At 35.8% G+C, this 20,585-nt stretch overlaps 1 protein-coding gene across 1 annotated transcript in view; it reads right to left on the bottom strand.

The window, feature by feature from the left end:
- Positions 1 to 1,492: 1,492 nt before the first annotated feature.
- Positions 1,493 to 20,585, bottom strand: part of PCDH17 (protocadherin 17) — a 111,832-nt gene continuing 92,739 nt past the window's right edge. Inside the window, exon 4 of the mRNA XM_036832073.1 lies at positions 1,493 to 6,226. Coding sequence (XP_036687968.1) covers positions 5,544 to 6,226 — 683 coding nt within the window. The 3' untranslated portion in view covers positions 1,493 to 5,543. The remainder of the gene's footprint in view (positions 6,227 to 20,585) is intronic.

Genomic DNA, 20,585 nt, shown 5'->3' with positions numbered 1-20,585 from the left:
GATATATTTCCTTGGTGAACCATGTGCAACCATCTCCAAAAGGATCTAATAAAGAGTTTGAAGATGGTCCATCAACTTAATGATCTATTTCTCTGTGCTGTATTGATGCTAGAGTGATGTTTGAGAATCTGTTCTCTTCATATCCTACAAATGACTGTTCTCTGTGATTGTCAAATAATTGTATTTTTGAGCATATCTATTTTTAAAAATACCAAATTTGAGGGGATTTAATAGCTCACTGACATGGAGTAAGCCTGTGATACATGTTCTACTCATGACTTCATCCTCATTGCAGCCTGGCCAGGTAGGGTTGTTCATTTGCATGACTCCCTAATCTCTCAGTCCTGGTCAGATGGGTCAGGTGAGTCAATTAACAGCTTGTTTGATTCTCACACTTGAAAGCAATGAATGTCATGGTAGGCATATGGTTTTTCTCTTCTTAAAAGTTAAATTATTTTTGTTATAAAAAGGTAACAGTATCCAGGCAATATAAGGTCAATTTCTATGTTAGCATATATCACCTAGGCACAAGCTATAAATTCTCTGAGAATAAAATGTAATTGGCTTAGTTCTTTGTCCCTTGGGATCCTTGAACGCCACCTGACACCTCAGTGGTGCTCAATGAAAAAGAAAGACATGTTAACAAATAAATGAGCAAAATAAAGAATAGATAAGCCATTTAGTATATCCCAATAAGTCTAAACCATAAAGATCTTCTTAAATATGGAAAAGCAATGCACTCTTCTTGATTTAATTTATGTTGTCAGAAGAAAAGTAAAATTAAAAGAAAAAAGATCAACAGGGGAAGAATATTATGTTGGTTTGTAATTTAGGAGATGCAGCTCACTGAGTGTGAGATGGCAGAGATATGGGATGTGTGGAGTAGCTGAGGGAAAATGCAAACAAGCAAGAGTAATGTGTATTAGAACTTACCTCTTTGTTTCTCCCTCCAGACTGTGACCCAGGCACCATTCCTTGTTTACTCCTGGGCATAATAGCCCAGGGAAAATACACAGTAGGAATTCAATAAACGTTTGTTGAATGGGTAGAAAGAGAGGCTTATTATTGTAAGATGCCACAATAAACATGTACTTACTTTAAAATGCCATTTACAAAATGTGGTTTCATTAGTCATGTAAGCTTATGAGAGGTCTTTTAAAAATTATTTTTCTGAAGTCGTTTAGGATCTTGTACCAAATTATCTTCAAACCAATCATAAATATGAAAAGCCACTAGTATCATTAGGCTATGACTCCATGGTAATTATCTGACTAACCAACTTATCTAAGCTATCTGAAAGCCAGGTAACCCATTCCCACTGAGGACCTAGTGACAATATTGTTAAATAAATTTTTCCAAAAGTTTATTTTACTGGCAAATAAAGAACTAGAGCACAAACAGTTGTGATGCCACAGTTGCTTTCCAAGATAATTATGATCAGGGTCCCTGAGATATGCAGTGTATTAATGAATTCAAGGGAAGGCAACGCCACTATTAGTAATAGCTTTTTATTCGGAGTCCTCATTTTCCAGATAGGTCACATTAAACACAGCCATTAAACAATAGCGTTGAGATAAATCCATACAATGTATGCTGCTTTGTTGTTGTTATTCTTGTTCACCAATCACTTGGTGCAGCTAAGAACCTTATGGAGTGATGGGGCTGATACATGGGAATAGCCAACCTGCAAAACACTGGGGCCAGGAAAGTCAGACTTTATTCAGGTCTCATTCAATTATGTTTCGAATCAACACATCTTGATAGCCAAAACTCTCATTTGAATTAGTGCACCGATAAACGCTGTGTGTTGTCAAAAGAATATAATTAGGCAGTAATGAGTGGGCATATATTATGCCAAACCTCAGTCTACTTGTTGACCTCAGCAACTTCTAGTCAATTAGGCAACAAACAGCTTTTAACCTGGTGGTAATAAAGCATACTGCTCTATTACTACATGACTTTTTTTATGGTGTCATTTTTTAAATTGAGCAGTACCTAGATCCTTTAAAGGGAAGTCATGTTTTACAAGATCTCAGCTAATTTAGAAAAAACAAAACAAGTCAATTTTCCAAACAGGAATTCAATTAATTTATGGAGTAGGGAGCCAATATTTGCATATTGCCTGCAGTAAGGATAAGTATGTCAGGTTAAGAAATAATATGAAAGCATTCTTTGAAATTGCATGATATGTCTCTTTAATGTTTACTTTGGTATAGGTATAACTAACTGATTCTCACTACTTTTAATTTTGATGAAGAGATCTTTCATCATTAACATTTAATGAAAAAATTGTTTTGTTACTGATTTTTTTTTTAGTTCATCAGTAAACAATTTTTAGAACTTTAACTTTCTTATGAAGATTTCTATAAATTCTTTTTCTGTGCTTGACTTCAGTTATTTAAGGACCTAAAAGACAAAGTATTCAATATTATGATTCATTTTGAATGTGTGGGATTTTTTTGAGGGGTTAGTAATTGGAGGATGTGAATTAAGATAATTTTTTCACATTCTGAATTGTGATAAAAGCCCCTTGAAATATCACTGTTTGATCATGCATCACTCCTTAGAGCAAGTTGCTCCCCAAAGGAGTAATTTTGGTATCTCATAGACTTCCATGGAAGCTGAGCACCAGAGGTCTGTGGTAAAGGCAGTTGCCAGCTAAATGAATAAAAGCAAGATTCCCTCAACTCAACTATAAAAGCTTAGAGTCTTGACTGCTGAATTACCACCAACTTGTAAATAAATAATCACTACTAAATACAGATAATGTGTTAAACAGCTAACACTAGTAAATCACTGGTGACAGAGACCCTAAAGGTAATCCCTCACACATTGGCACAACCAATTCTTAAAATCTGATAGTGTTTTAATGTCTTCAGACGCATATAATAAATTGAACAACTGGTTACTCAGCATTAAGAACGTTTTAAAAATAAATCCTACTCTCTTTGTTGATTTCATTTACATACTGCCTTAGATTTTACTACTTGGCTATCTGTCTAGTAAGAGAGAGGCAACACTTGGTAAGACTAAATGGAAATCAGTTTTCCATCAAATTTCAGCTATCAAGCTAAATAAACCTGTAGTCTCCTGGCAAAAAATAACATCATATAACAGAGACAACACATTTCATATACATAAATTGTCCAAAATATAGAGAGTCAATTAGGTTTCACATGTACAAGATCCCTTCTTTTCTGACTTAAACATTTACAAATAATAAAAACCAAGAGTAGAGCTTTGGAAAGGCTGTTACTGGGAACCAAATACAGTTCTCAAGAGAATAAGGCTGATGGGAGTTGTCCATTCTTCCCTTTCAAAGCAGTTTTGCAAACAAGGTACAGTCTAAAATCTTGACAGCATTTGATGGAAATATTTTCAGTTGGATTTTTTGAGGTTTAAAATTACAAAGCTGAATTCACTTCAGTGTTTGTTTTTGTTTTGTTTTTTATTTTTAATATAAGGATTTTATGACATTTATGTTGTTTCTACACTGGCTTAGTGGCCAGGAAAGAAGGCACAGAATTCTCCACCAGTTTGCAAATAATGCATTTTTCTGCTCCCGTGCACAAACAGCCTTTAACTCAGCACCACATTTTCTAAGGTATGGGCTGGAAACTGTTTGTCATGAAGCTGTAAAATGCAAAAAATTTTAAACGCTGAAAGAAAATGTCAATCAAGGCATTTTCCCATCTACTGCTACTTCTGCAAGTGCTAATTTTATTTTTCCGCAATTCCTGAAATTTGAGGTTTCCTAGCCTCATATGGAAGTAAGTTTGAAACATGCTAAATGTCACAAGGAAAGGTGCAACAAAATGAAGGAATAGAAGGTGTATTGTTCTCAAGGGACACCAATAAAAAGAGGCAGAAGAGCACTGAAAAAAAGGCAAACTTTTTGTTAAGACCCAGACTTCTTGTAAAACACTACACAATGCAAGTAACCAGTGCTGGTACCACACATGCATTAAAGCATTTTGCATGGTTTTGAAATATAATGGGAACACACATCTTGAACCACTTAAGATACTTTTGAGAACCAATCAACAATATGATATCTACATAGGCAGCAGCTGTATGCTATTGAAAAAACATGAAGAAGTTTCAGGTATTGGTACAAATGTAATTCTTGTGATTTAGCATGACTTTAATAAAAGCTTCCACGAAGGACTTGCACATAACCATGACTGACGGATGTATTTTTTGACCTTTCAGTTAGCTCCATCAGCTCACTCAAACACATTTTGAACAGATTATGTACTGTAGTACTTGGTAGACTCTACATTAAACAAGAGACTTTGCTCTGAGGCACTGCTTCCAACACTCCATGGGGAAATGGAAGCAGGAAAAAACAAAACTCATAGAGTTCGACAGCTACCAAGGCAACACTTGCCATTTACAATATAAGCCCAAATATTTTTGCAACACAACTATATATTAATTTAACAAAATACACAATATAGCTCTTATACACTCAACAATTTGGCTCATATGCACTGAATCTGCAATAAATCAATAAAAATATGTCTTTTGATGTAAACACATTGAATCTTCTTACATTTGCACATTTAAATGGTCATGTGATTTGTGTATGTCTAAGACATTTTCGCTTTCCTGAGCTATTTTAGTGTCCACAAATGAATAAAACATATCATTCATGTTAACTGTCTCTGAATATCATCACTCAATGGTAACTATTTTTCAGAACTTTTCTAGGTCAAATTTAAAACATATCCATCATTATTTATATGTTTGTTGGACACTAAAATGCTAAAGAGGCATTTTAAACCTTTAAATTTTCTTCTCCTTTCATGAAGTGAATTAGTCTATGTGTGTGCAGGACAAAATGGACTATACCTTTTTACATTTAACTTTTATACGACATGAGGTGTTTTACAGATGACTCAGTTTTTAATATTTTTTTGACTAATGATATGGAATGTTATCTGTGTTTGTACGTGTGGCAGGTAACTTTATACAGAAATGTTTACCACAAATATGTGTTAATGTTTGGTGTAGCTTGTACTACTGCAAGGTCTTTTCAGGACTTTCAGTAGAAGCCTGTGGTGACTGCTAGAAATTCTACCACAGATCACAAATTATGACCCTGCTTTGTATGGGGTTTATAGGTAAACAGTTACGTCAGAATAAATCACGGAGGACAGTCTTAGGGAAATGAGAAAAAAGCTTCCATTCTCACACTGCATACCTTCCTAACAGATTGTCACAAGGTAACTCGCCTCCTCATCCTCCTTTTTCTTCTCTCCTTTTTCTTCTCTGTTTTTCTTTCCTGTTTGAACATCGTTAATTCTGTCCTAATATAAGTTTGGTCAAAACAAAGCCATTGTTATTTCTGAAAAAGAAACAGCAGTGTAAAGAACATACTTGTGGGCACTTCAGATGTTCACTAAAAGCCTTAAAGCAGCATCGGTCTTTCTTTATCCCTGTAAAATGGGGTTTTCACCAGGAGGAGTCATTTTTAAATCAACAGAAGAGACAAGAAAATGCCAATGCTTTTTTTTTTTTTTTTTTTTTTTTTTTTTTTTTCACTTTCTCACAGCCACAGGGTCATTTCCCCGGCAGTCCTGCAGAAGCTTGTCGATTTCTCTCACGACTTCCTCTGCATCCACCGGCTCTCTGGCCAGATCCCTGTTGGAGTGGTCAAGCTGCTCCAGGACAGCGCCCATCTCACTGGAATCCCGGCTGGCTCTCGAATGCACATCTGCGAAGACCCTTGCCATCTGCTCAGAAGCCAGGAAGGGAGGGTCTCTCGGTTGCTTGCTGGGGGACAGATACTGACTGTCAGTGGGCAAGTACTGGTTGCTCGCCTCGGCCAGAGCTCCTGGCTTTGCTTCGCAACCATCCAGGGAGCCTTTCGTTGAGGTGCAAGGCTCGATGCATGCCTTGGTTGGGCTGCTTGATGCTGAGGGGACCTCTTGGAGGAGAGGGCTCAGGGCACGTTTGGCTTTTAAATAAGGTTTCACATTGGCGATGAGAATCGTGTGCTCTCGCTTGTCTTTTCCAAATGTACAAAAAGTCTTTTTCCCAGTGGGATTCACAGTTTCGTAAGTCTCAGTCTCAACATTAGCTTCAACTGTGGGTACAAAGAGATTTGTGCGGTAATCTGCATTTTCAGCCTGATTGGTTGCAGGGAACTGTGGCATCCAACACCTGTCAGAATGACCAAGCACTCGGCATTCATCTGTGCAATTAACACACTCTTCCGGTTCTGCAAAACAAAAGAAAGGACAGCAAATCCAATCATTAGGGTTGCCTTTACAATTTTACAAAGGCTGAGATCAGCTCCCCCTGGGTTTGCTTGACCTCTGGTCTCTAAATTTAAAAGGAAAAGAAAACAATAATTAAAACATTTCAGGATGGTTGCATAAACCTGCTGGTTGAGACAATGGTTTTATTTAAGTCTATTCGCTAGGTATTAACGAATTCCCATAGCCTGGGAAGAAGTAAAAAGTGGCCACTGGAGAATCATTCTCAGTAGAGTAGAGTATCACTGTAAACTAATTTCCTGGGGATATCAGTTACTCTTTGTTCTGTATAACCCATCCTGGAAACAGGGAACTTCAAAAAGGATTAACAGGTTTAATTTTTCAAATCAAATAACAGCGTAAAAACTGAATCACAAACTTCCATAACAAGTCTTAAGCTGCTATTTTTTTTTTTTATGTTTTATCCTTATTTTGCTTGTAATTGTTATTTTGGTGACAGTCATGAAATAAAGTTTTCCTTTAAAGCCTGCTTTTCCTACTGAAGAGTAGCAAATGGAATTTTCTATCCGAGCATGTTATGAATAAGCTTGACAAAAACTGCACATTCCTATTGTAGTAGATTTGCGTATGGATCATGTAATCAGTTTTCTTCACTTCAGCTTTTTGTTTTTGGTGTAAGTAGGTGAAAATGTATTTTGTCAACAGATATAGTTCAGAATGAATGAGAAATCATGATTTCAATTCTAAATGATAATGATTTCTGTGAGAATTTTTGCTTCTCTCTTTTGTGATAAGCATGTAGATAATCTAAATAAAGTACTGTTTAACGATCACTATTTCAAAGATGCTGAACAAGAAAATATGAAAGAAAATTCCTTCATTATGACAACAGCTGCATATGTCCATGAACTCAATATTTTAAAAGATAACTTTGAACTACATCTTCCCAGTTGTCCCTTTCATCTACAAATCGTTGTCTTCCTTATGTTTAATGATCCTTTTTAAATCAGGGACCTTTTTTTCAGGAGAGGATATTTACAGTTTAACTCTATGTGATGGGAATAGAATTCCCTACTCATTTGAGAACCCTTGGGATTGCCATTTAATTGATGTGAGAGGATCTCCATAATGTATAGTGTCCTGTGTGCAAGGGAAAAAGCAGCAAATTTAATAGCACTGATAAATTTATACAATTACTTTTCAAAGTCATATACAAAATCTGAGTTTGTACTTCAAACACACAAAAAATTCCTTATCCAAAAAGAAAAAAAAAAATAAACCACACCTTAATTTATCTCAAAAGGTTTTAGGATAGAATAATTTCCTATGAAACTAAACTCTTTTAGAAAAGAATCAAAATGGTGTTTTGACAGAACAAAAATTCTGCGGTATTTCATAGCATGTATCATTATTCACACTTGAAATGTTAAAAAGAAGTATCTAGGTGGCTTGTCTCTATTTTAATTTTGTCTTTCTTTTAAACATATATTTACCTAGGAGTGAATAAAATATGTTAAGTTTATTATGTAATGCAGGCAAGAATGCTGAAATGTAGTCTCAAACTGAACTATCTACTCACAGACTCAAATACTGTCTATGATTTGAAAGGTTGTCAGACAGATGGACACAAAGAGAAGCAGAAGAATCTAGGCATTTAAAATTTTCTAGAGGCCTCCCTGTGAAGATTTAAAGTAGAGCAGAATTTAAACAACAGGATATCAGAAAAATTTAATATCAGGTATCTGTTTTCATTACCTATTCTGAAAGTGAATCTTCAATATTATGCCTGTGTCAGAAAAAAATAATACATATCATTTCATTCAACTAATTTTATCCTTCAAAAATACAGTAGAAAACTTTACTATCTGTTTCACTTGGTAATATTTGTGTATCTTTTAGGTTTGTGATTTTTAAAAACTTCATTTACAACTCATACACTCTCTTTGAAAGACACTAACATAATTTTATTTTCAATATTGACTGGCCTCAATTTCAGCAATTTCGATAGCCCAGCTTTGAATGAATTCCATATGAATTTAAGAATAGAGTGAACAGGACAGAATAATGCAGATTTATGAAAGTATAACTCGACCTTGAATTTGAAACCATCAACATAAAATGATTGTTTGCACTTCACTACTGAAACTCTACAGCTTTTTTTACTTCACTTCATGTCACATCCTAGGGAGCAAATTTTGAGTATTGATTACAACACATTATATGCTGTTCACCTTGTGATTTGACTGTAATTTTGACAGCAGCAGTTCACAGACAGTGAAGAAAATCAAATGGACCCTTTTGTACAAGCTGCAGAAACTAAGAACATAAAATGAACTACAACTGCCAAGGGTCAAATAAGAATTTTTGAGAGAGTAGAATTATTTCTGAAGTTACATAAATAAATAGATGACTAGGTAGACACATAAAAGAGACATAGGTAGTACATAATGAATGACTAGCTAGACCAAAAAAATAGATAACTTGGAAAAAATGAAAGAAAAAGAGAGGGAAGAAAGAAACCAAAGTGAGGGGAGAGAGCGAAGGAGTGAGGGAGGAGTGAGGGAGGAGGGTCTTAAGGGAAGGGGAGTCGTATTGGGAGGATTTCTGCTATGCACACCTTCTATTATATTTTTAAAAATCCACTCAATAAACTAAGTGTGTATAATATAGAATAATAGTGTGGAGGATTTTCTCAAGCCCTAGGACTATAAAGGTAGATAATAGCTTCTTTCTGTACCTTAGGGAAAACGAATCCCGGAACAGATATGTTGAATTATGAACTATGAAAATGAAAAAGAAGCAAATTACACAGACAGCCACTATTTTCATAGATTAGATATTTGTATCAAAAAACAAATTTAGGGATCCTGGACAGAAAACAAATTTAGAGATGCTTGATCCAAGATTCATTTTTTCTTCTGGACCAATCTGGGATTACAAAGAAATTATTTACCCTCATTTTTGTCCTTTCCTTAGTATAACATGATAACCATTTCACAGAATGCACCCCTTGCCAAGAAAGATGGGATAATCCAAATGGTATATAGATGAGAGAAACTGAGAGATAGGCATATTTATATTGCAAAGTGAAAACAACTCTGAAGTCCGACAGCTAGAAATCTGGGCAGTTCTGTCTATAGAGAAGGTTTACAGTGTCTAATCTTTTAAGTGTATAACTCTCTGAAGGATCATGTGACAATCAGAAATTTAAATACTTGTTTAACATTAAGAATCATTTTCTATACTACTATAGTCACATCTGACTATTATACAAGCTCCCAAGGGGAGGGATCTAAACACAGTCATCTTAATTAGTTCAATTTTGCATCTTAATTTATATGATCTTTTTCAAAAGATATAGTCACTCAAATTACTGTAAGTACTTGCAGTTCAGCTGCCACCATAAACTATACATGCACACACACACACACACACACACACACGTATAGATCTTTATTTGCATGTGTGTAATAAAATTGAGGTTTCTCCAGGAAATAGTCCAAACAAAATTTAAAAACTCAAATGCATGTCCAATGCATTCCTGAAAATTAAAAATCAGTAACTACCATAAGAGAAATACAGATGAATGAATAAAACACACAGGAAAGTTATATATTTGTAATATAAAGATAGCAGATATACATACAACATATATATATATATTTATAAATACGAAACCTTGTATATAATTTGCATGTATGTATAAATCTTTTTATTTAAAATCACCAATAAACAACCTTTTAATCTTTCCCTGTGCTCTTCAACTATGAGTGTGAAACCTCTGACTGGATAAACAACTTGACTACTGATTTTAGAATTTTATATAATTCAAGTTGATTTAGACATAAAGATGTATGAAATCTGCAAATTCATATTAGCCTACAAATCTGAAAGCTCTCTCTCTTTTTCTAACCTAGATTAAACTGTTTAATAACTTAAAGATATTAGGCAAGCAAACATTTTTTGCCAAAATATACCTTCAAAGGAACAGGCATTGTGAAAGTTATATATATATGTGGAAAAAAATATTTAGGTAAAACATCAAATTATCTGTTCCCAAATTATTGGATTTTAGCGATCTTCCACAAAGGTTACCAGAACTTAATGTCCACAATGTGATTTTAACCTTGTAATGTCACTGCATCATGAAGAGTACACAGCCATTTCAAGATGGGTAAGAGGTGCCAATAATTAAATGTAGAAGATTAAAATTTGAAGTCAAAACACTATTTAAACCATCAAAGATTAACAAAGATTAAGGGGCCTCTATTGAACATAGTTATTTTGGTAAAAGTCAGGGGAAAACCCTTGTGTGTTGTGACTCGGAACTGTTCACTGCAGAGGAAACACAGTTCGAGGAGCTGGTTTGAGGAGCCAGGTCACGAAATTTCTTTAGAGTAAATCTATCTCTTTACTACAATCTGTCTCACTCTCAGGAAGGAATTTATCACAAATCAAAAGATAAGCTTATTTTCCCTGTCTTCAAAGTACTATACCACATAACCCAAAGAGAGATACTTAGAAACTAATTTGTTAACACTTAGGGAAATATTAGAAAACATAAAAGGATTTCCTCCCCTTAGTTTCATTGCCTGTTTCCTCCAGAGCCCACATATCTGTACATCTGAAAACATGCATATTATTTCTAGAATAAGAGTTTCAGATATGCATCTGATTTAATTTTTATAATGAAGAAATAAATGTCTGTGTCATAGAAATCTGAAAACCAAAATCCATTAATCAGAACATTAGTGAGGAAATTCTAAATTGCTGTGGCTGTGGGGAAGGCTATTTGAGAGAGTTTTCTGTGCTTTATGACTGTCAACAAAATGGTTTTATTTCAGCTCTGTAAATAGCTTTAAATAGGAATAGTCCTCTTCTGTTAGTGTGGTGGTTGCTCCTGTTTCTAACAGCACCTTAAAATTGGAGTTGTTTCCAAGTAGATAGCTCTATAAATGAAGTTCATTTTTTATTTGTTCTCACTTTTCTTTTGTATTTCTACTTTACCTTCTTTCACCAATGTAAGCTTTCATAACACCTAATTAGCTGTCTGGGAAAGCAGAGAGCTGGCACCCATCTATATTTATGGCTGGCCCAAATGTTCTGGAGATTAACTATACAGAACTTAAAGTTGACGCCCATCACAGATTATCTACCAGTAAACAATGACAAGCCAAGACCTTAGACTGACAGTTCGTGTATACCAGTTTTCTACTGAAAGGTTTTAATGATGTAACCACAGCTTGCTTCACTGCCTTTTTCTTTCTTCAGTGCACACACAAACACACAATTTTACACATGTACACACACTTCCCTATGAGCACAGCAAATTACAATTAATCCAAATATATTCTAACATATCAGAGATAAAAACACCAATACTAAAATAGAAATCTCATCAGAATACAGTCCAACAAACCTCTAATAAAATGTTTCTTTCATTAAATTGACATAATTCATAACATCCTGCCAACTGACAGTTTTCTGCCATAAACAGTTCTCTCCTTTTTTGGCAATGTTGATGATTATTCACTTACTTCCCTTTACCATCCTATAAACCCCCTACACTTGTTATGATGATAGGGTGAGTCATTCCATATAAATGACACTTTAACAATCTATATTCATTCAAATTATTCCCATTTTTGATTTCTATTTCTCATTTACTAGCAAATTAGTTAAAAATAAACCTTCTGATTTCACTCTATCTGACTATGAGGGGGTAAAAACTTCACTTTCAATATTACTTCTAGAGACAGCATAGGAAAGTTGTCTCAAAACGTCTTTCTCTGTGTCGGGGAAAAAAAAAGAAACAAGTATCCTAATATTATAATTTTATCACACGCTTTTTCTTCTGCTAGTATTCATATGACAGCTAGGCTAAATTTTAGCACAATTTTTAATAATCTTGGTGTATCCCTTATTCAGGGAAGAAAAGAGAAGGGTAAGGGAAAATGTGGCATCAGAGTACAATCACTTTATTTAGCCAAGTGATCTTTCATCTATTGCCTTGTATTTCCCATGCTTCTCACTTGTGCACAGTGATCTAGGCTGTTCTACTAATCAAATAACTGATATACAAATACACAGATGTGGGATATGTTTTTGCTTCTTATATTTTTTAATGTAAGATCACGTAACTTGTTACAATATGCTCATTTGTTCATTTCATGAGGATGCTTATTCACGTGTTGGCAGTGATATAATGATAAAACATTGGCTACTGGACTCCAGGAACTTAAAATATTTCCTAATAACTGGTCATAAGAAATCAGAATTTAGAAACATAGTTCATGTAATAAAAATACTATGAGAGAAATGTATATATTTTTAGGTGTATGTACTGCTGATCTGGCTTCCAGAATTTACCTCAGCTGTGAAATGCCATTCTATCTGCTTTTAATAGGCAGAGAGCACATTTTGAAGAGGAGGTTATTATAATGCTATCAGATAGTCAAACCATGGCATCTTTGAAATACCAATCCTCTGGCGCGCAACTACATCACACAACGCTTCTGAATGTATCGCCAGAACTTCATTCAGACACCAGAAACCACTGGCCTATATCACATTCAACTGAATCCAATTGCAGCTGGGTATTTGGAGTGCTGGGAGCATTTGCACTTACTATTCAGTGCACCTGCACACCTTCGGGGATGGTTTCAAGTGTTTGTGACCCTTTGGACATAATAATAGGTCTACCAGAATGAATTTTCTGGCATAAGTACTGACAACCACAGATAATACTCTGAGATGAAGAAAAATGAAATTAAATGGAAACATATGTTAAGGAATGAAAGCAAAAGGATATAAGGAAATCTGATACGGAAGCACCAGAAAAAAAAAAGAAAAAGTGAGAATCTAAACCATGCATTGGGAACCTATGGCACAAATATAATTGTGTCCTGTGGCACAGTGTTCTGAAATTAACATTCAAAATTTAGCTGCCACCCTTCCCCAATCTCATACTGTAGGTGCAGCCATCACCTGGGGCAGTAGCAGATGCTTAGAAGTGAAGGCACAGATAAATAGGGCCATCTCTTTCTTAACAGGTACCCTCAGAAGAACTGGCTCTGAAACTCAATTCTATACTAAATGGAACAAGTTTTTGTTTCTGTTTTTATTTTTGTTTTTTTGAGAAAAGGACTCTGACATAACCTCTCAAGGAAAAACAATATAACTCAAATGTCCCACCAGAGTAAAGACAGCTCAAATTCATTGGGAGTAGTAGATGTGTGTAATTCAGCAGTTAAAGGAATTATACTCAGTCATTCATAAGGTAAGAATGAACTAAACATCAACTTTGTGAATTGGAAGTTTTCAAGCAAAGTCATCTTCGAAAGAATGTTGTGGAACAGGTGTTGTGTCAAGTAAAGGTTTGTGGTAAATGAACCCATGTTTACCCACCTCTAAAATTCTCCAGTCTGGAAGGCTGTATTTCTTTACCAAGGAATTTACAGTTTCATTAGAAACTAGAAACTTGATTTGAAACCACCATAGGAGAAATAATTCATTATTAGTTACATTTTGAACTATGTTATATGAATGTCAAACAACAGAAGTACAGAGAAAAGTGTAGAAAGTAATATTGTGAAAGGCTTTTTAGAAGAAGTGGTGCTTGATTTGCAATTCAAGAGATGATCAGGGTTTCAACAGACAGTGGAGAGCAGGGATAGGGTGATCTAGGTAAAGAGATTAGAAAGTGAAATGATTACCACACAGAAATGTGTTTCACAGGGTAATAAGAGAGCAGATTTGTAGGTCAAAAGACGTATATTGCAATGCCTAAAAATAAAGTAACATGGGAAAAACTGGCTAGAATGTAAAAGAAAATGGAAAGGCTCTGAATAAAAGACCGAATTTAGTTTAACGGGTAATGGAACACTAATATGGGTATTTGAGCAATTTATTGTACATCTCAGAAGATTCTTGAAATACTTAGGAGCTTGACTGAGCAGTATTGAACAACATTTATGAGCCTAAAAAACTGCTTGGCCACAGAGCAAGTAGTATTCAAATCAGCATTACTTCTGTTACAGGTATCTAGCGTTTTGGCTCCGACCAGGATTATCTCCAACAGAGCACAAAGGACATGTTATGGCTCTGGCACCATCATTCCAATTCCAGTCCTACTCCATTCTGCTTGCATCTCACTCCACTTCTCCTAAACTAAAGAAAGACTTAATGTATGTTGATTCAACTGATATTGTATATTAACAATATAAATCCTGAATTTTATAGTTCTGCATTAGAAAACTATTTTTTTCTTCCTATATCTATGTTATCTCCCTTCCTGCTTTCTCAAATTTGCTATTATTATTAACCAACCATAAGATTGCATATGATCACGTATCAGAAAGATTAAAGGATTCTAGAAGGCCAGAAGAGGGAAGATCTGGAAGAAAAAAGATCATTATATGTATCTAGAAGAGAAGTAATAAACACTCCTACAAGGCAAGGAACATGGTCACAAATAAGGTAGATAGATGTTGAATCTCAGAAACCTTTCAAAATTTATTCTGGATCTCAAGAAGAATAAATAATTAATGAAAATTCCTGAAAATGTTCTCCAAAATACTCATTTCTATTTTGGACAAAGATTATGCCAAAATTTTCCAATTGCATTATATACTCTAGCGTTGCTCCCTGACTCTTATTTTTTAATCTGTTTGCCTCATCAAGTTCCTTATGCCCCTGGAGGATCAAGACTCTGAGGTCCTGGTATATTCTTACATGCTCTATTCCTTGAGAATACACTCAATAGTCACACTTCTGAATTTGAACAGAATGCTACCATTGATATAAAGGAAGATGAAATTTAAATGATATCAAATACTATTGGTAATCTATAATAAGAATGACCACCCCTTACGAATTACTCAATTCATTTATGAGAGTGTAGCGTCAGTTTTCAGAATGATCCCAGGGCCTAAACAAAATTATACATAATAGTTCTCTTTTGCTATGAGATACACAGTATTTAAAGTAACATCAGATCTGTCTGTTAAATACCATATTTATATAAAATTCTGAAGTTCTCTATTTATTATTGAGGGTACCATTTTCAATAAAATAAATAAATCCTACTTGACATATATCCACTGAAACATGGAGGTCAGAATATTTTCCCCTTAAGGGAATTTTGTAAACCAGGGACACTGTTATTGAAATTAAAATCTATGTTTAAATAATCATCTCTTTATAATTTTAAATTATGAAAACAGTGAGTATTCTGAAAAACCTACACCTCAGCAACTATTAAGTTTCTTTCATCTCTCCTAGGTTTCTCCTTTTGGCCTTTTTTTTTTTTTTTTTTTTTTTTTTTTGATTCTACTGCATTGTTGGGTCAAATGTGTCAGTTTCTCTCTTTTGTTTTAAGGTAGTTGCCTCTGTATTTTATGGTTTATCTGACAGCTACCATCAACATATGAATTAATTAATAAGTCCTTGTAATTTTAGATTCTTGAAAGGGTTAATGCAGCTTCCAAAAAAGCCTGATTTGTATGCAGTGAGAAACCTATGCTCTGGCATGCAGTAGTTAGTAAAAACTGTTTGGTTTACAAGGACAAATTTAAAATTCTAGCGACTTAAATAATACTGTGAGTTTCAGACCCAAAACTATTTAAACATACTACTATGGAGGAGATGTTTTCCTTGTGCTTTTATCGCCTGTGTAAGCTAACCCCATCTCTAATAATGACACCATTTTTGATGACATGGGTGAATACATCTAAAATTCAAGTCATTCTCCTAGCAAAGTGGTACTTCTTAAGAAAGGTCAATGAAAACATGCCTATTAAGCTGAAATCTTTGTAAGAAGGAAGCAAGATCGTCTTACTAGTTTTTCTCTCCTGCCTGCTATCTGATCTCTGTTGGGATGTATTTCTATTTACTAGTTTAAATCCTACTGTTCACCCTGTTTCTAGCACTTGTTTGTTTTCAATTGCTAGAGACAAGTAAACAGAATCAGTATCATTTTTAGCATTCTCAGAAAACAGAGTTAATTCAGATGCAACTAATCCTCTCTTACTTATTATTTACTAATCAATGCTTGCCAATAGGATTTGGGAGTCCCAGAAGATGGATTTTTAAAAAAGATTTTAATATTATTATATTTTAATGATGTTCTGGTCTCCAAAATCTATTAATTAACTTCATAGAACTCTACTCTAGAGATAGATCTAAAGTTTCAGTTAAGTTACCTTAAATTTGATGGACATGGTTCCAAAAGAACAGATGGGTGCCTTGCTCAGATGAGTATTTTTAAAAATGTAATTTTTTTAAAGAAATAAGTAATACAAAAGATGTTTTCTTTCAAGATTTAAAGCTGTGGGAAAAATATATGAAGCTATACTTTTCCATAAATAATTCTTACAAAAATTACTTATATTACAATAATTAAAAAATAAACTGAGGAGAGACCTTCAAAATGGTGGAGGAGTAAGACGTGGGGATCACCTTCCTCCCCACAAATACATCAGAAATACATCTACATGTGCAACAACTCCTGGAGAATATACTGTTATGAGAGAAAAAATAAGATAGTTTTATTTAGAACAATAATAGACAAATTACCACCTATTTTGTTAAATGAAGTTTTATTAGAACACGGGGCCACAGTCAGTCATTTTTTTACATATTGTCTATGGCTATGTTCATGATACAAGGGCAGAAGTGAATCTCTGCAAAAGAGATTGTATGGCCTACAAAGCCTAAAATATTTACCATCTGGACCTTTAAGAAAAAGTTTGTAGACCTCTGACTTGGGATAGATATTTTGAGTCTCAAGCTGGATCTTAATACTTTTATTTTCCCTCTTTTAGCAAGATAATATCTGTGAAAGCCAGGTGTTGAGGATTTTTAAGAATGATTTTTAAAAATTTCCTTAAACCTCATATACAAACCAAGATCTAAATCTGCTGGTCTATTATATGGTAGTTTGTTCTAATTAGAGCTAAACTATGAACCTTCTTGCTCTATGGTAGTAGGATGATGTGATTTTCTAAACCATGGTAGAGACTCATCAATAGATCTTGAAATCAATTTTCTGGTTGTAACTAAATTTTTTTTAAGTGAAATAGACAAAGGTAGAAAAATAGAGAGTAAAGGCAAGATTGCTTATAAAACTTTGTTTCAATTTGATAACACACACACACACGCAGACACACACACACACACACACACACACAAGTTCTGGTTTACCATATATTGACATCAATTAGAAAATGTCTGAAAGTCATTGCTTAATGAAATATGAAGCTTGTAGCCCAAGTGTTGTGGAGCATTAAGGGTGATGGAGTTAAGTGTGACTATACTGTTCCCATCTCATCCTTAGGGACCAAAGATTGGGAGAAGGAGAAGAGTAGAGGATATTTAATGGAGGACATTGGCACCCCTTCTGATCTAGTATTCTAGAAGGAGATCTCTTTGAAGACTTCTCTGGGCAAAAAACCAAGGGCATGCCAAGGAGAGTTAGAAAGGCTGTGGGTATATTCTGCATTTATTCACTTCTAAAATGACCTGGATTATTGTACTAGAGTATAGATGAGGGTGGGAGCTGAGTCTGAAGAAATATTCTTGTTTTCCCAAGGTCTGCTTTGTGTTTTACAAATTTATCCACATGATTCATGGAGGGGAGGTAGAAATATAGAGGGGCCAATATACTGTTAAGCAAATAGCCCACGATGTTCAGTTACTTTGAGACTGAAAGTAAATGGCAGAGATGTAGTTCTGACACTCCCTTTCCCCTCTCCCAAAGCCAGATGACAATAGTGATTCCCAAAATGACCAGTGTAGAGGGGAGACCTTCAAGATGGTGGAGGAGTAAGACGTGGAGATCACCTTCCTCTTCACAGATACATCAGAAATACATCTACATGTGGAACAATTCCTATAGAACAACTACTGAACGCTGGCAGAAGACCTAAGACTTCCCAAAAGGCAACTCCCCATGTACCTGGGTAGGGCAAAAGAAAAAAGGAAAAACAGAGACAAAAGAATAGGGATGGGACCTGCACCTTGGGGAGGGAGCTGTGAAGGAGGAAAAGTTTCCACACACTAGGGAGCCCCTTCATTGACAGAGACAGGGGTGGGGGGTGGGGGCAGTGGGGGATGGGGGGCGGGAATCTTCCGAGACACGGAGGAGAGCACAGCAACAGGGGTGCAGAGGGCAAAGCAGAGAAATTCCCGCACAGAGGATCAGTGCCGACCAGCACTCACCAGCCTGAGAGCCTTGTCTACCCACCCTCCAGGCCGGGTGGGGGCTGGGAGCTGAGGCTCAGGCTTCAGAGGTCAGATCCCAGGAGAGGATTGGGGTTGGTTGCATGAACACAGCCTGAAGTGGACTAGTGCGCCACAGCTAGCTGGGACGGAGTCCGAGAAAAAGTCTGGAACTGCCTAAGAGACAAGAGACCATTGTTCCGGGGTGTCCAAGGAGAGGGGATTCAGAGCACCACCTAAATGAGCTCCAGAGACTGGCACAAGCCACGGCTATCAGTGTGGACACAAGAGACAGACATGAAATGCTAAGGCTGCTGCTGCAGCCACCAGGAAGCCTGTGTGAAAGCATAGGACACTATCCACAACTCCCCTCCTTGGAGCATGTGCATCCCACCACTGCCAGAGTGCCATGATCCAGGGACAACTTCACCAGGAGAACACACGGAGTGCCTCAGGTGGTTGCAACATTATGCCTGCCTCTGCCTCCGCAGGCTCGCCCCTCATTATGTACCCCTCCCTCCCTCCAGCCTGAGTGAGCCAGAGTCCCCTAATCAGCTGCTCCTTTAACCCCATCGTGTCTGAGTGAAGAACAGATGCCCTCAAGTGACATACATGCAGAGGAGGGACCAAATACAAAGCTGAACCCCAGGAGCTGTGTGACCAAAGAAGAGAAAGGGAAATTTCTCCCAGCAGCCTCAGGAGCAGTGGATATAATCTTCACAATCAACTTGATGTACCCAGCATCTCTGGAATACCTGAATAGACAACAAATCATCCCAAAACTGAGGCTGTGGACTGTGGGAGCAACTGTAGACTTGGGGTTTTCTTTCTATATCTAATTTGTTTCTGGTCTTATGTTTATCTTAGTTTAGTATTTAGAGTTTATTATGATTGGTAGATTTGTTTATTGATTTGGTTGCTCTCTTCCTTTTTTTTTTTAATGTATATATATATATATATATTGTTCGTTTTTCTCTTTTTCTGAGTGTGTATGTGTTTGCTTCTTTGTGTGATTTTGTCTGTATAGCTTTGCTTTCACCATTTGTCTTAGGGTTCTGTCTGTCCGTTTTATTTTATTTTATTTTATTTTTCTTACTATAGTTTTTAGCGCATGTTATCATTGGTGGATTTGTTTTTTTGGTTTGGCTGCTCACCTCTTTCTTTTTTCCTTTATTTATTACTTTTTAATTTTTTAATATTTAATAATATTTTTAAAATTTCTTGTTTTAAAAACTTTATTTTATATTATATTATGATTTCTTTCTTTCTTTTTTTCTCCACTTTCTTCTGAGCTGTGTGACTGACAGGGTCTTGGTGTCAGGCCTGTGCCTCTGAGGGGGGAGAGCTGAGTTCAGGACATTGATGCACCAGAGACCTCCTGGCTCCATGTAATATCAAGTGGCAAAAGCTCTCTCAGAGATCTCAATCTAAACGCTAAGACCCAGCTCAACTGAATGATCAGCAAGCTACAGTGCTGGACACCCTATGCCAAACAGCAAGACAGGAACACAACCCCATCCATTAGCAGAGAGGCCACCTAATATCATAATAAGGTCACGGATGACCCAAAACACATCACCAGTTGGGGTCCTGCACACTAGAAAGACAAGATCCAGCCTCATTCACGAGAACTCAGGCACAGTCCCCTCCACCAGGAAGCCTACACAAGCCACTGAACCAACCTTAGCCACTGGGGGCAGACACCAAAAACAATGGGAAATACGAACGTGCAGTCTGTGAAAAGGAGACCCCAAACACAGTAAGTTAAGCAAAATGAGAAGACAGAGAAACACATAGCAGATGAAGGAGAAAGGGAAAAATCCACCAGACCAAACAAATGAAGAGGAAATAGGCAGTCTACCTGAAAAAGAATTCAGAGTAATGATAGTAAAGATGATTCAAAATCATGGAATTAGAATGCAGAAAATACAAGAAACGTTTTACAAGGACCTAGAAGAACTAAAGAGCAAACAAACAATAATGCACAACACAATAAATGAAATTAAAAATTCTGTAGAAGGAATTAATAGCAGAATAACTGAGGCAGAAGAACGGATAAGTACCTGGAAGATAAAATAGTGGAAATAACTACCACAGAGAAGAATAAAGAAAAAAGAATGAAAAAAATTGAGGACAACCTTA

The sequence above is a fragment of the Balaenoptera musculus genome, chromosome 18 (genome assembly GCF_009873245.2).
Source record: "Balaenoptera musculus isolate JJ_BM4_2016_0621 chromosome 18, mBalMus1.pri.v3, whole genome shotgun sequence".
NCBI lineage: Eukaryota > Metazoa > Chordata > Mammalia > Artiodactyla > Balaenopteridae > Balaenoptera > Balaenoptera musculus.
The sequence above is the reverse complement of the archived record's forward strand: the minus strand, read 5'-3'. Positions and strand labels throughout refer to the sequence as shown.